This window comes from Somniosus microcephalus, chromosome 7 (genome assembly GCF_052327205.1).
Source record: "Somniosus microcephalus isolate GS21.2 chromosome 7, FLI_Smic_1.0, whole genome shotgun sequence".
NCBI classification, from domain to species: Eukaryota; Metazoa; Chordata; class Chondrichthyes; order Squaliformes; family Somniosidae; genus Somniosus; species Somniosus microcephalus.
In genome coordinates this window covers 133778942-133794746 of record NC_140993.1, presented here as the reverse complement: position 1 = coordinate 133794746, position 15805 = coordinate 133778942, and the positions used below count along the sequence as shown (strand labels likewise).

General features: G+C 43.3%; 1 protein-coding gene across 2 annotated transcripts in view; it reads left to right on the top strand.

Annotated features, from left to right (window-relative positions):
• The window catches only part of sdr16c5b (short chain dehydrogenase/reductase family 16C, member 5b), a 57264-nt gene that overhangs the window by 26422 nt on the left and 15037 nt on the right, over positions 1 to 15805 (top strand). The window contains exons 4-6 of one of the 2 annotated variants that reach the window (XR_015079007.1): positions 1255 to 1399; positions 11011 to 11136; positions 14488 to 14634. Coding sequence is in view for 1 of the 2 variants with exons in the window: in XM_085992975.1 (XP_085849101.1) it covers positions 1255 to 1399; positions 11011 to 11136 (271 nt within the window). In the remaining variant the exon portion in view is untranslated. The remainder of the gene's footprint in view (positions 1 to 1254; positions 1400 to 11010; positions 11137 to 14487; positions 14635 to 15805) is intronic. The other variant, XM_085992975.1, reaches the window with a different exon arrangement.

Below are 15805 nucleotides of genomic sequence, written 5' to 3'. Positions count from 1 at the left end.
CAAAAACTCCACATGCTGCAGTTGCAGCATACCACCTGCACTGCCATCCCTATATAACCTTGTTTTATTTATTTAATTACATTTTATTTATTTAATTAACTTAGCTTATAGTTTATTTTTTTAACTAATTACTAGATCTAGTTTAAGTTAAAGGTAGATTAAATTAATTATTTACATGGAACACAAAGCACTACGTGTATTGGAGCCACAAAAAGCAGCACTTCTTTCCCCCTCTGCTCTAAATTCCCACTCTCTCCAAATTCCCAACTTTAACACTCTGTTTTAAGTGCACTTTGTTTAAGATCACTCTGTGCAGACCACTCTTGATGGGGCAAGTTAAAGTGCAGTGGGAGGAGGCTTGTGTGGAGCATAAACAACCAGCATAGATCAGTAGGGGCAAATGGCCTGTTTCTGTGCTGTAAATTCTATGTAATTACTTGCTAATTTTTCTACTGACATTTTAATGAATTAATCATTTTAATTTTCACTTTTGTTGCTTCAATAATATAGTCCACAAAAAAGAAACATACAAATGTTGGCACCTGACTGTTTTCCTTTTTAATGGATCTCACTTTTATTCATTGCTCTACTCTCAAGAATATTTAGAATTCTCTAACTTCCTTGATGCAGCATATTTGGAAGTGGCCCAGCACCATGTATTGCATATACTGGTCCTGTTGGAACCTAAATTCAGATGTTAATTGTTAGTCAGTGAAAATGGATTACATGGCTCCAATCAAGTTGCACAGGTTGCTGAAGGTGTGAGTACAAAGTAACAACACTGCTTAAGGGAGAAAGGGAGGAGATTGAAATACATGTGATTTGCATGTCAAAAAATTCTAATATATTGAATATCACTGCTATGTGTGTTAGTAATTTGAAACTTCACACTTTTTAAAATTCTGAAACCATAAAATGAATGATGCTTGTTGTATGCAGGAATTTCTCATATCTGCTTAACATGAGGATACTGTAATCATAATCCGATTTATCTCCGAGGTATTGAACTCTGGGGAACAGATGGGGAGTGAGTAAACAGTAAAAGCACGCATGCATTATTATTATACATATATGAAGTAGTCACACTTTTTATGCTGCATTGTGCTGGACCTATTTCAATCACAGAAACTAAATGTTAATCCATTTACATTTCTTTAAACTGTCCTATTATTCTAAACACAACTGACTTCTGTCCTACTGGAACTGCTTCCTTCGCAACTTTGGTGAACAATGGGTGTCTTTCTTCTCTTACAGATTACTGTTCAAGCAAGTTTGCAGCGATTGGTTTTGCTGAGTCTGTTGCACTAGAAATGCTAGTTTCAGGAAAAAATGGTGTCAAGACTACCCTCGTTTGCCCATACTTCATAAACACTGGCATGTTTGATGGCTGTAAAACCAAGTAGGTTGATATGTTAATTCATTAAATATGGCATCTCTACTTTCAACTCAAGCTTTAAAATGTATTGCTAGATTGCATTATTTAAATCTTACAGTCTTGAAACGTTGGTAATGTGGCACTTTGATAAATATTCACTGCAAAATTACTAGAAATTAATCAGTCCTACTAATGAATCTGAATTATACCAAGTGAAAATGTAGTGACTCCAACACACGGGATAATTCTACATGCTCAAGGCAAGAGACATAAACAGGAGGCTACAAAATGAGCATATTCCATTAGGTAGAAAGTGCAGTAGAGGTAGGAAGGAAACAAACGTAGGCAATAAAAGGACTAATACGGGTGATGAGGGATAAAAAGGGTTGCATTATTTAAAACTACAGATATGATTTAAAGACCGGAATGAGTATAGCGAAAAGATGAAGAAAATAAATGGATTAGGAGAGCTGAGATAATGAGATTAGGATTGCAGTAACTTTTTTTTTTAAATGAGGGTTCTGTAAATATATGCATGAAAAAGGGCTACAAAGGTAGCTGTTAGACTTCTGATGGATTGTTTTTGGAGGGGGTAAGGTGGAGGATGAGTTCAAGATAGCAAATAACCAAAGAATTGTAGATGTCCTTGATTGCATTGATGTTTAAAAATGAACCTGAGGACTGCCTTTCACATACAAGGTTAGGATTTAAAGGGAATGATGAAGGAAAAACCAATAGATACTGGGCATGTGACTAAAATATACTAGTATCTTCACTAAGTTTGTTCATCTTTAATCGGCCATTTTACACACACAGGGTTAAGGTCAATTATTGTTATTTATTTTCCAGCAAACTGAAAGGACTTCATATTTCATTCTGGTCAATATTTACATCCCAGGGCATAGGAACAGGAGTAAGTCATTCAGCCCCTCGAGCCTGTTCCATCATTCAATTAGATAATGGCTGATCTGTACCTCGACTCCATTTACCCGCCTTTGTCCCATATCTCTTGATACCCTTACCCAACAAAAATCTATCGATGTATATCTCGGTCTTGAAAATTTCAATTGACCCAGTATCCACAGCCTTTTGGGGGAGGGAGTTGCAGATTTCCACGACCATTTGTGTGGAAAAAATGCTTCCTGATTTCACTCCTAAATGGACTAGCTCTAATTTTAAGATTATGCTCCCTTGTTCTGGATTTCCCCCATTAAAATGATAAAGGGATTTGGTAGAATAATAAAAACAGAAAATGCTGGAAATGCTCAGCAGGTCAGGCAGCATCTGGAGAGAGAAACAGAGTTAACGTTTCAGGTCGATGACCCTTTGTCAGAACTGTAAAAAGTTAGAGATGGAACAGATTTTTAAGCAAGTGCAGGGAAAGGTGGGAGGGGAGGAAAGAACAAAAGGGAAGGTCTGTGATAGGGTGGAAGGCAGGAGAGATTAAAAGACAAAAGGGATGATCGTGCAAGGCAAAAGGAGATGGTAATGGGACAAGTTCAGAAACAAAAGATGAGTCTAGATGCGGTGTAAATGGGAATGGCAGAATCATCAACAACTGCCATGCGGGGAAAAAAAAAAAAATGGGGGCAGAGGCTACAGTCCGAAATTGTTGAACTCGATGTTGAGTCCAGAAGGCTATAAAGTGCCTAATTGAAAGATGAGCTGCTGTTCCTTGAGCTTACGTTGAGCTTCGTTGGAACAGTGCTAGAGGCCGAGGACGGAGAGGTCAGAGTGGAAGCAGAGCAGAGAATTAAAGTGACGGGCGACCGGCAGCTCGGGGGTCACGCTTACAGACTGAACGGAGGTGTTCCGCAAAGCGGTCACCCAATCTGCATTTGGTTTCCCCAATGTAGAGGAGACCGCGCCGTGAATACAGTATACTAAATTGCAAGAAGTATAAGTAAATTGCTGTTTCACCTCGAAGGAGTGTTTGGGGGCCCTGGACAGTGGGAAGGGAAGAGCTAAAAGGGCAGATGTTGCATCTCCTGCACTTGCACGAGAAGGTGCCGTGGGAAGGGATGTTGGGGGTGATTGAAGAGTGGACCAGGGTGTCGCTGAGGGTGCCGTCCCTTCGGAATGCTGAAAGGGGAAGATGTGATTGATGGTAGGATCACGCTGGAGTTGGCGGAAATGGCGGCGGATGATACGTTGAATGTGGAGGTTGGTGAGGTGAAAGGTGAGGACAAGGGGAGCCCTATTGTGGATCTGGGAGGGAGGGGAAGGGGTGAGAGCAGAAGTGCGGGAAACAGAACGGACACAGTCGAGGGCCATGTCAACCACAGTCGAGGGGAATCCTTGGTTGAGGAAAAAGGAAGACATATTGGAAGCACTAGTATGGAAGGTGGCATCGTCCGAGCAGATGCGTCGGAGACTGAGAAACTGGGAGAATGGAATAGAGTCTTTGTAGGAAGCAGGGTGGAAGGAAGTATAGTTCAGGTAGCTGTGGGAGTCAGTGGGCTTATAGTGAATGTTTCTCAATAGTCTGTCCTCCGAAATGGAGACCGAGAAGTCGAGAAAGGGAAGAGTCAGAGATGGACCATGTGAAGGTGAGGGAAGGGTGGAAAATGGAAGCAAAGTGAATAAAAATTTCTAATTCAGGGCGAGAGTAGGAAACGGCACTGATAGTCATCAATGTAACGGAAAAAGAGGTGAGGGAGAGGACCCGAGTAGACTGGAACAAAGAATGTTCCACATATCCCACGAAAAGGCAGGCATAGCTAGGACCCATGCGGGTTCCCATAGCAACACCTTTAATTTGGAGGAAGTGAGTGGAGTCAAAGGGGAAGTTGTTCAATCTGAGAACAATTTCAGCCAGGAGGAGGAGGATGGTGGTGGATGGGGACTGGTCGGGCCTCTGTTCAAGGAAGAAGCGGAGCGCTCTCAGGCCACCCTGGTGCGGGATGGAGGTGTAGAAGGATTGTACGTCCATAGTGAAAAGGAGGCGGTTGGGGCCAGGAAACTGGAAACTGTTAAAGTGGCGGAGGGCATCGGCAGAGTCGCGGATGTAGGTGGGAAGAGACTGGACAAGGGGAAAAGAGTCAAGATAGAAAGAAATCAGTTCCGTGGGACAAGAACAGGCTGAAACGATGTAGGATACATAGAGACTTTGATTAGATCACCCCTCAACTTTCTAAACACAAGGGAATGCAAACCAAGTTTATGCAACCTGTTCTCATCATTTAGAACAACAACTTGCATTTATATAGTGCCTTTAACTTAGTAAAACGTCCAAAGGCGCTTCACAGGAGCGTTATCGGACAGAATTTGACAATGAGCCACATAAGGAAATATTAGGACAGCTGACCTATAACTTGGTCAAAGAGGTAGGTTTTAAGAATGTCGTAAAGGAGAGAGAGAGGCAGAGGGGATTCCAGAACCTGGGGCCTAGGCAGCTGAACACAGCTGCCAATGGAGGAGCGAAGGAAATCGGGAATGCACAAGAGGCCAGAATTGGAGGAATGCAGAGTTCGCATGCTGGAGGCGATTACAGAGATAAGAAGGGGTGAGGCCATGGAGGGATGTGAACAAGGGGATGAGAATTTTTTTTTATTATTCGTTTCTGGGATGTGGGCGTCGCTGGCAAGGCCAGCATTTATTGCCCATCCCTAATTGCCCTTGAGAAGGTGGTGAGCTGACTTCTTGAACCGCTGCAGTCCGTGTGGTGAAGGTACTCCCACAGTGCTGTTAGGGAGGGAGTTCCAGGATTTTCACCCAGTGACCAATGAAGGACAGCGATATACTTCCAAGTCAGGATGATGTGTGACTTGGAGGTGGTGATATTCCCATGCACCTGCTGCCCTTGTCCTTCTAGGTGGTAGAGGTTGCGGGTTTGGGAGGTGCTGCCGAAGAAGCCTTGGCAAGTTGCTGCAGTGCATTTTGTAGATGGTACACACGGCAGCCATGGTACGCCGGTGGTGGAGGGAGTGAATGTTTAAGGTGGTGGATGGGGTGCCAATCAAGTGGGCTGCTTTGTCCTGGATGATGTCGAGCTTCTTGCGTGTTGTTGGAGTGACACTCATCCAGGCAAGTGGAGAGTATTCCATCATACTCCTTACTTGTGCCTTGTAGATGGTGGAAGGGCTTTGGGGAGTCTGGAGGCGAGACACTCTCCACAGAATACCTAGCCTCTGACCTGCTCTTGTTGCCACAATAGTTATGTGGCTGGTCCAGTTCAATTTCTGGTCAATGGTGACCCCCTAGGATGTTGATGGTGGGGTATTCGTCGATGGTAATGCCGTTGAATGTCAAGGGGAGGTGGTTAGACTCTCGCTTGTTGGAGATAGTCATTGCCTGGCACTTGTGTGGCGCAAATGTTACCTGCCAGTTATCCGCCCAAGCCTGAACGTCATCTAGATCTTGTTGCATGCGGGCACGGACTGCTTCATTATCTGAGGAGTTGTGAATGGCACTGAACACTGTGCAGTCATCAGCGAACATCCCCATTTCTGACCTTATGTTGGAGGGAAGGTCATTGATGAAGCAACTGAAGATGGTTGGGCCGAGGACACTGCCCTGAGGAACTCCTGCAGCGATGTCCTGGGGCTGTGATGATTGACCTCCAACCACCACAACCATCTTCCTTTGTGCTAGGTATGACTCCAGCCAATGGAGGGATTTCCCCCTGATTCCCATTGACTTCAGTTTTACTCGGGCTCCTTGATGCCACACTCAGTCAAATGTTGCCTTGATGTCAAGGGCAGGCACTCTCACCTCACCTCTGGAATTCAGCTCCTTTGTCCCTTTGAGGCGTTGTTTGGCCAGGAGCCAACGTCGGTCAGGGAGTGCTGGATGAACGGGACTTGGTGCGAGTCAAGATACGGGCAGCAGAGCTTTGGATGAGCTGAAGTTTATTAAAGGTGGAAGATGGGAGGCCAGCCAGGAGATAATTGAAATAGTCAAGTCTAAAGGTCAAAAAAAGCACGGATGAGGGTTTCAGCAGCAGAATAGCTGAGGCAGGGACAGAGATGGGGGATATTGCAGAGGTGGAATTGGGTGGTCTTGGTGGTGGAGAGGATATGGGGTTGGAAGCTCCGCTTGGGGTCAAGTAGGACCCAATAGGATGGTAAATGTAACCCCGCTATTCAAGAAAGGCGGGAGAGAAAAAACCGGGAACTACAGGTCAGTTAGCATGACATCAGTCACAGGAAAATGCTGGAATCCATTATAAGGAAGTGGTAACAGAGCACTTAGAAAATTATAATATGATTAGGCAGAGTCCGCATGCTTTTATGAAAGGGAAATTGTGTTATTTAGTCTTTTGTGGATGTAACTAGCAGGGTAGATAAAGGGCAACCAGTGGATGTAGTATATTTGGATTTCCAAAAGGCATTCAATAAGGTGCAACATAAAAGGTTGCTATGCAAGATAAGGGCTCTTGGGGTTAGGGGTAATATATTAGCATGGATAGAGGATTGGTTAATGGACAGAAAACAGAGAGTAGGGATAAACGGGTCATTTTCCAGTTGGCATGCTGTGACTAGTGGGGTGCCGCAAGAATCAGTGCTTGGGCCTCAGCTATTTACAATCTATATTAATGACTTGGACGAAGGGACCGAGTGCAATGTATCCAAGTTTGCTGACAGTACAAAGCTAGATGGGAAAGTAAGCTGTGAGGAGGACACAAAGAGCCTGCAAAGGGATATAGACAGGTTAAGTGAGTGGGCAAGAAGGTGGCAGATGGAGTATAATGTGAGGAAATGTGAAGGTTATTCACTTTGGTAGAAAAAATAGAAAAACAGAATATTTTTTAAATGGTGAGAAACTATGAAATGTTGGTGTTCAGAGAGATTTAGGTGTCCTTGTACAGGAAACACAGAGAGTTAGCATGCAGGTACAGCAAGCAATTAGGAAGGCAAATGGCCTTTATTGCAAAGGCATTGGAGTACAAGAGTAAGGAAGTCTTGCTACAATTGTACAGGGCTTTGGTGAGGCCACACCTGGAGTACTGTGCATAGTTTTGGTCTCCTTATCTGAGAAAGGACATACTTGCCTTCGAGGTGGCGAAACGAAGGTTCACTAGATTGAACCCTGGGATGCGGTGATTGGGCGGGAAAGTGTTGTTGTGGTCGAAGATCAGCCATGATCCTATCGAATGGGGGAGCAGGCTCGAAGGGCCGTATGGCCTACTCCTGCTCCTAATTCGTATGTTCTTAAGGTTGTGAACAGTCTGGTTCAGCCTCAGACAGTGGCCAGGAAAGAGTGATGGAATCTGTGGCCAGGGAATGGAGTTTGTCATGGGGGCAGAAGACAATGGCTTCGATCATCCCAATATTTAGTTGGAGGAAGTTTCTGCACGTGCAATACCAGATGTCGGACAAGCAGGGTGACAAATCAGATGCAGTGGATGGGTCAAGAGAAGTGGTGGTGAGGTAGAGTTGGGTGTCATTGTGATTTTTGGGTGACATCGCCGAGGGGCAGCATATAAAAGCCCTGGTATCATTCTGGTGAAACTGTACTGTACCCACTCGAAGGCCAGTATATCCTTCCTGAGGTTTGATATCCAAAACTGAATGATTTGTGTACATGAATACCTAAATCCCACACTGCTCCTAGTTTCTCAATATTAAGAAAATATTCTGATTCATTTTTCTGAGTTCCCACATTGAACTCCACCTGCCATAGTTTTGCCCAAGCAGAAACATGTAGATCTTGAAGTCCTTGGTTTGCATCGTCTGATTGCTGCTATGAATTGGAACCCAGACAGCTGCCTGAAAAAGGATCGATAAGGAATTGAATACGAATTTGTGACGGATTCCTCTTGAAATTAAGATGGTTTTAATATATCAGTGTCAATTTGAATGTAGAGGCCTTGGGTTGTACCTGTTTACTCTTTGATGGCTGGATGGGCAAAGTATTAAATTCCAACTATCACAGGTACTTCAACTGGCATACAAACTTACTGTGCAATTGACAAAGAATAGTTATCTGATATAATTACAGAAAATGCAGTTTTTTGTGCAAGGGCTTTGTTTCAGTGCACCTTCAAAAGATTTGGAATGATACTCCTGTGGGTAAGTTGACCTCTGAAGGCAGTCTATTGTCTTCAGCCAGCAGAGAGTCTGTGACTCTGGTTTTGCAAATAAGAAGTGAACATCGTTTTTTGGGAACTAGTTAATTTGAAAGAGAACTCGAGGGTAGTGTCTTTATTGTTTTGATATGAATCGAGAATAATAAATTATAATTGTTCTGCTCTGAATACTATTCATTTACCTGTTAAATGGTATGTCTATTGGTTTATAACCTGAACATGCTTCTGATGAAGTGCATATTTAATCCACATAATGAAGATGTATAATATATATTAATGATCTAGACGAGGGAACTAGATATAATATCTCCAAGTTTGCAGACGACACAAAACTGGGTGGACGTGTGTGCTGTGAGGAGGATGCCGAGAAACTCCAGTGTGATTTGGACAGGTTGGGTGATTGGGCAGATGTATGGCAGATGCAGTATAATGTGGATAAATGCGAGGTTATCCACTTTGGTGGCAAAAACAGAAAGGCAGATTATTATCTGAACGGCAATAGATTGGGAGAAGGGGAAGTGCAACGAAACCTGGGTGTCCTTGTGCACCAGTCGCTGAAGGTAAGCATGCAGGTGCAGCAGGCAGTTAAGAAGGCAAATGGTATGCTGACCTTCGTAGCGAGAGGATTCGAGTACAGGAACAAGGATGTCTTGCTGCAGTTGTACAGGGTCTTGGTGAGACCACACCTTGAGTATTGCGTGCAGTTTTGGTCACCTTATCTGAGGAAGGATGTTCTTGCCATGGAGGGAGTGCAGCGAAGATTCACCAGACTGATACCTGGGATGGCAGGAATGACGTATGAGAAGAGATTGGGTCGATTGGGCTTATACTCGCTGGAGTTTAGAAGAATGAGAGGGGATCTCATTGCAACTTATAAAATTCTAACCGGACTAGACAGACTAGATGCAGGAAGGATGTTCCCGATGGTGGGGGAGTCCAGAACCAGGGGTCACAGTCTAAGGATAAGGGGTAAGCCATTTAGGACAGATGAGGAGGAATTTCTTCACCCAGAGAGTGGTGAACCTGTGGAATTCTCTACCACAGAAGGCAGTTGAGGCCAATTCATTAAACATATTCAAGAAGGAGTTAGATATATTAAGGCTAAAGGGATATGGGGAGAAGGCAGGGACAGGGTACTGAGTTTGGATGATCAACCATGATCTCATTGAATGGCGGAGCAGGCTCGAGGGGCCGAATGGCCTACTCCTGCTCCTATCTTCTGTGTTTCTATGTTAGGAGAGCTGCACCAACAAAGAAAATGTGATTTAGCAGTGTGCTGAAGGAATCAGTTCTGGGACCATTGTTATTTTCGGTGTATATAAATAATTTTAAGGAAGGAACAATAACAAAACTGTCAAAGTTTGACAATTACACCAAATTGGGAGGGCCATAAATAGTAGGGAAGAAGTAGAACATTTGCTGAGGGATTTTAGGCCATAAAGTGGAGGATATATTTTCTTGTACAGAAACACAAAATCATGAGGCTGGGGAATGAAAACAAACAGTGGGAATACAGGAAAGCACACAGAAGAGGGATATGAAAGTTTTAGTGGTAAACACTCTTAAACCACCGTCATAATGTGGTGCCATGTGTTGTGAAAGTAGGAACTTAGAATGTCTAGTTTGAGGCATAGAGCACAACGTGATAGTCTGTATAAAATACAAGAGGACATCTTGGCCTTTTGAGGGAATACAAAGAAGATCAATTATGTTGATGAATGGGTTCCAGGGTACTAGGATGTTTACTTTTGCCCGATTTTGTTGAGAGGGTGGTATTGAGGTGATCTTATTAAGGTATTTAAGATTCCAAAGGAAATAGACAAACTACATCCCAGAAAAATGTTTAGCATTACATGTATTCAAGCTTGGATAAGAAAAGGTGAATACACAGTTAACATATGACAATGACATGCAGGAGAAGACAGCTGGTCCATCAAGCCTACCCCACACTCATGCCTGGAGCATCATGACTAGACCGTTCCTAACCCCCCTCTGGTATATATAATAATCTGGGAGAGGCAGAAAAACCAGGACCAATAAGGGAAAAAATCTGGAAAATTCCTCTCCGACCCACTCAAGCGATCAAAACGAGTCCAGGAGATCACATTGATCCTGCATACGTTAACTTTAAATCCACTTAACTTTTATACAATTTGATCTCTGCCTCAGCCAAGAATTGGCCCAGCTCCCTCTTGAAGGCTTGCAGAGAGTCTTCCCTCCCTCTGCTGGTGGCATGTTCATATTGCCAAATTGCTTACTACTGTTTAGCCCCAAAAAGTGCTCCGAAGCCTTTATTGCATTGAGGGAAACTCCTCGATCTGGTAGTACCACAGATTTATTGCTACTGTTTAGGTGCAGCTAATGGATACCACTGGCAAAAAAAAAACCTCCCTGTTGTCAGCAGGGAGATCCTGATGAACAATTTTGGAGAAAACTTCTGCTTTTTTAATATATATTTTAGTAGGATTTCTAATAAACTATTTTTGGGTGGTTGACCACCTTTATTCTAGTCTTGAAGACCTGAATGATTTTTTTTTTAATAGACAAATTGTGAACAATCGAACCACAGCTTTTACTTCGTAATCTATGTTCAATTTCTCTACAGGTGGCCACATCTTCTTCCTGTGTTAGATCAAAATTACGCTGCCAAAAAGATTACGGATGCCATTTTACGGGAACAAGTGCTTCTTGTGATGCCACGAAGCCTATATTTTATGCTTGCTGTTAAAAAGTAAGTAGTTCTGCAATTCATTTTTATGCTGTCTTTTAAGCAGTCTAAGCCTTGAATGTGCTAAATCTCCATTACTGCAACTGCTTGTCATGACACAATTTTTCTTCTACATGAAGACTCCTGTTTGGCAAACAACTAGTGATTGTACACAATGGTGCATGAATACAACATTCCGTCAAAGCATGACCAATTATAAGTAACTGCTTCACTTTACAGTTGCTGACATAATGCCTGCATATTAAGATTGTAGTTAAACTTTGTACAAGAAACTTTTTTATCCGGCACCGGCGTGGTGCCGGTTTATCAAAAAGTCCGGATTACAGAGAGTTATAGTTAAAAGGTACGAGAACTCTGTACACAGCAACAAATCCAAGCGTCCCTGTTGCTTAGCAACAAGTGCAGAAACCCCTGATTACACAGCCACAGATCCAGGAACGGCCACTAATATGAAGAAAAACTTAACTGAACCTACTCCTTCCTGAATTTTGCCGGTTAACCGAGATTTCCGGTTGTTTGGGTGCCGGTAAATCGAGAGTTTCCTGTAATTGGAGTGCTACTGCATGCAAGAATATAAAATAATGAAATTATATAAACTCCACACAGCAATGAAGATGGAATGAAATGGAAAATCATGTACGTAATATGTTTCATGATTGTTTTAGAGCTAATGTACATATGAGGTGACTAAATTAGTCATAAAATCACAGAATGGTTACAGCACAGAAGGAGGCCATTCGGCCCATCGAGCCCGTGCCAGCTCTCTGCAAGAGCACTTCAGCTAGTTCCACTCCCCCGCCCTTTCCCCATTGCCCTGCAAATGTTTTTCCTTCAGGTACTTATCTAATGAAAGCTGTGATTGAATCTGCTTCCACCACCCTTTCAGGCAGTGCATTCCAGATCATAACCACTAGCTGCGTAAAAAAAAATGTTCTCTCATTTCATCTTTGGTTCTTATGCCAATCACCTTAAATCTGTGTCCTCTGGTTCTCGACCCTTCCAATGGGAACAGTTTCTCTCTCTCTACTCTGTCTAGACCCCTCATGATTTTGAACACCTCTATCAGATCTCCTCTCAAACTTCTCTGCTCTAAGGAGAACAACCCCAGCTTTTCCAGTCTATCCATGTAACTGAAGTTCCTCACCCCTGGAACCATTCTTGTAAATCTTTTCTGCACCCTCTCTAAGGCCTTGACATCCTTCCTAAAGTGCAGTGCCCAGAATTGGACACAATACTCCAGTTGAGGCCGAACCAGTGTTTTATAAAGGTTCATCATAAATTCCTTGCTTTTGTACTCTATGCCTCTATTTATGAAGCCCAGGATCCCGTATGCTTTTTAATTGCTTTCTCAACCTGCCCTGCCACCTTCAACGATTTGTGCAAATGTACCCCCAGGTTTCTCTCTTCATGCACCCCCTTTAGAATTGTACCCTTTAGTTTATATTGTCTCTCCTCGTTCTTCCTACCAAAATGTATCACTTCGCAATTTTCTGCGTTAAATTTCATCTGCCACGTGTCTGCCCATTTCACCAACCAGTCTATTTCCTCTTGAAGTCTATCACTATCCTCCTCACTGTTCAATATACTTCCAAGTTTTGTGTCCTCTGCAAATTTTGAAATTGTGCCCTGTATACCCAAGTCCAAATTATTAATATATATCAAGAAAAGTAGTGGTCCTAGTACTGACCCCTGGGGAACACCACTGTATAGCTTCTTCCAGTCTGAAAAACAACTGTTCGCCACTACTCTGTTTCCTGTCACTTAGCCAATTTCATATCCATGCTGCCGCTGTCACTTTTTTATTCTATGGGCTCCAACTTTGCTGGCAAGCCTATTTATGTGGCACTTTATCAAACGCCTTTTGGAAGTCTATGTACACCACGTCAACTGTATTGCCCTCATCAACCCTCTCTGTTACCTCATCAAAAAAACTCAATCAAGTTAGTTAAACACAATTTGCCTTTGACAAATCCATGCTGACTTTCCTTAATTAATCCACACTTGTCCAAGTGACTGTTAATTTTGTCCCAGATTATTGTTTCTGAAAGCTTCCCCACTACCGAGGTTAAGCCGACTGGCCTGTAGTTGCTGGGTTTATCCTTGCACCCTTTTTTGGATGAGGGTGTAACATTTGCAGTTTTCCAGCGCTCTGGCACCACTCCCGTATCTAAGAAGAGTTGGAAGATTATGGCCAGTACCTCCCTCAGCATCCTAGGATGAATCCCGGTGACTTATCTACTTTAAGTACAGCCAGCCTTTCTTGTACCTCTTATCAATTTTTATCCCATCCAGTATCTTAACTACCTCCTCTTTCACTATGACGTTGATAGCATTTCCTTCCTGGGTAAAGACAGATGCAAAGTAATCATTTAGTACCTCAGCTGTGCCCTCTGCCTCCATGCGTAGGTCTCTTTTTTGGTCCCTAAACGGGTAGTAAGAGGAGGCGAGGCCGATTATCATTTGTATGCCCATAGAAGACTTTTGGATTACCTTTTTATGTTAGCTGCCAATCTATTCTCATACTCTCTCGTTGCCCCTCTTATTTCCTTTTTCATTTCCCCTCTGAACTTTCTATATTCAGCCTGGTTCTCACTTGTATTCTCAACCTGACCTCTGTTATACGCCCCCTTTTACTGCTTCATCTTAATCTCTCTCTTTGTCATTCAGGGAGCTCTGGCTTTGGTTGCCCTACCTTTCCCCCTCATGGGAATGTACCACGACTGTGCCTCAACCATCTCTTTAAAGGCAGCCCATTGTTCCATTGATTCCAATTTACCCGGGCCAGATCCATTCTCAACCCACTGAAATTGGCCCTCCTCCAATTAAGTATTTTTACTCTAAATTGCTCCTTGCCCTTTTCTATAGCTAATCTAAATCTTATACATAGATACATAGAGATAGGAACAGGAGTAGGCCATTCGGCCCTTCGAGCCTGCTCCGCCATTCAATGAGATCATGGCTGATCTTCGTCTGAGATCATAGCTGATCTTACCAGTTCAGTACCCCGTCCCCGCCTTTTCTCCGTAACCCTTAATCCCCTTAGCCTTCAGAAATATATCCAATTCTCTCTTGAAAATATTTAGTGAATTAGCCTTCACAGCCCTCTGTGGCAGGGAATTCCACAGGCTCACCACTCTTTGAGTGAAGAAATTCTTCCTCATCTCTGTTTTAAATGATTTGCCTGCTATTTTTAGACTGTGGCCCCTGGTTCTGTGCTCCCCGGCCATTGGAAACATTCTCTCTGAATTCAGCCTGTCCAGGCCTGCCATAATTTTATATGTTTCGATGAGATCCCCTCTCAATCTTCTAAACTCCAGTGAGTACAAGCCCAAACTATTTAATCTCTCTTCGTAGGTCATTCCCGCCATTCCAGGTATCAGCCTGGTGAATCGCCGTTGCACTCTTTCCATGGCAAGAACATCCTTCCGCAGATGGGGCGACCAAAACTGTACACAATACTCCAGATGCGGTCTCACCAGCACCTTGTACAGCTGTAGTAAGGTATCCCTATTCCTATACTCGAACCCCCTTGATATGAAGGCCAACATACCATTTGCCTTCTTAATCGCCTGTTGCACCTGCATGCTCTCCTTCAGTGACTGGTGCACAAGAACACCCAGGTCCCTCTGCACTTCCCCATCTCCCAATCTATTGCCATTTAGATAATAATCTACCCTCCTGTTTTTACCCCCAAAGTGGATAACCTCGCATTTATCCACATTATAGTGCATCTGCCACGTATCCGCCCATTCCCCCAACCTGTCCAAATCACACTGTAGCCTCCTGACATCCTCATCAGAGCCCACCCCTCCTCCTAGTTTAGTGTCGTCAGCGAATTTGGAAATATTGCATCCAATTCCCTGATCCAGATCATTTATATATATTGTGAACAGCTGGGGTCCCAGGACAGATCCTTGCGGCACCCCGCTGGTCACTGCCTGCCACTCCGAAAACGAGCCGTTTATTCCAACTCTCTGTTTTCTATCCGCCAGCCAGTTCTCTATCCACGTTAATACTTTGCCCCCAATCCCATGAGCCTTAATTTTGCATGATAATCTTTTGTGTGGAACCTTATCGAAGGTGCTGATCAAGAAATTTCTCCTGAACACACTTCAGAAATTCTTCCCCCTCTCTACCCTTTTTATACGATTACTATCCCAGTCTAGATTAGGATAATTGAAATCCTCCATTATCACTACTCTATATAGTTCTTGCACCTCTGTAAATTCCCTGCAAATTTGCTGCTCTATATCCTTCCTATACTAGTTGGTGGCCTATAGAATACACCTAGTCATGTAATGGCACCTGTATTGTTTCTTAACTCTAACCAAATAGATTTTGTCCTTGACCCCTCTAGGACATCCTCTCTCTCCAGCACTGTAATATTCTCCTTAATCAATACTGTCACCCCCACCTCCTTTCTTTCTTTCCTTCCCTATTTTTCCTGAACAAATTATAACCAGGAATATTTAGTACCCAATCCTGCCCTTTTTTGAGCCAGGTCTCCGTTATCGCTACAACATCATATTCCCATGTTGCTATTTGTGCCTGCAGCTCACCAACCTTATTTACCATGCTTTGTGCATTTACACGCATGCACTGTAAACCTATTTTAGACCTTGTATTCTCTTAGTCTGACCCCACCTAATACCATACTGTTTCTTACTCTAGT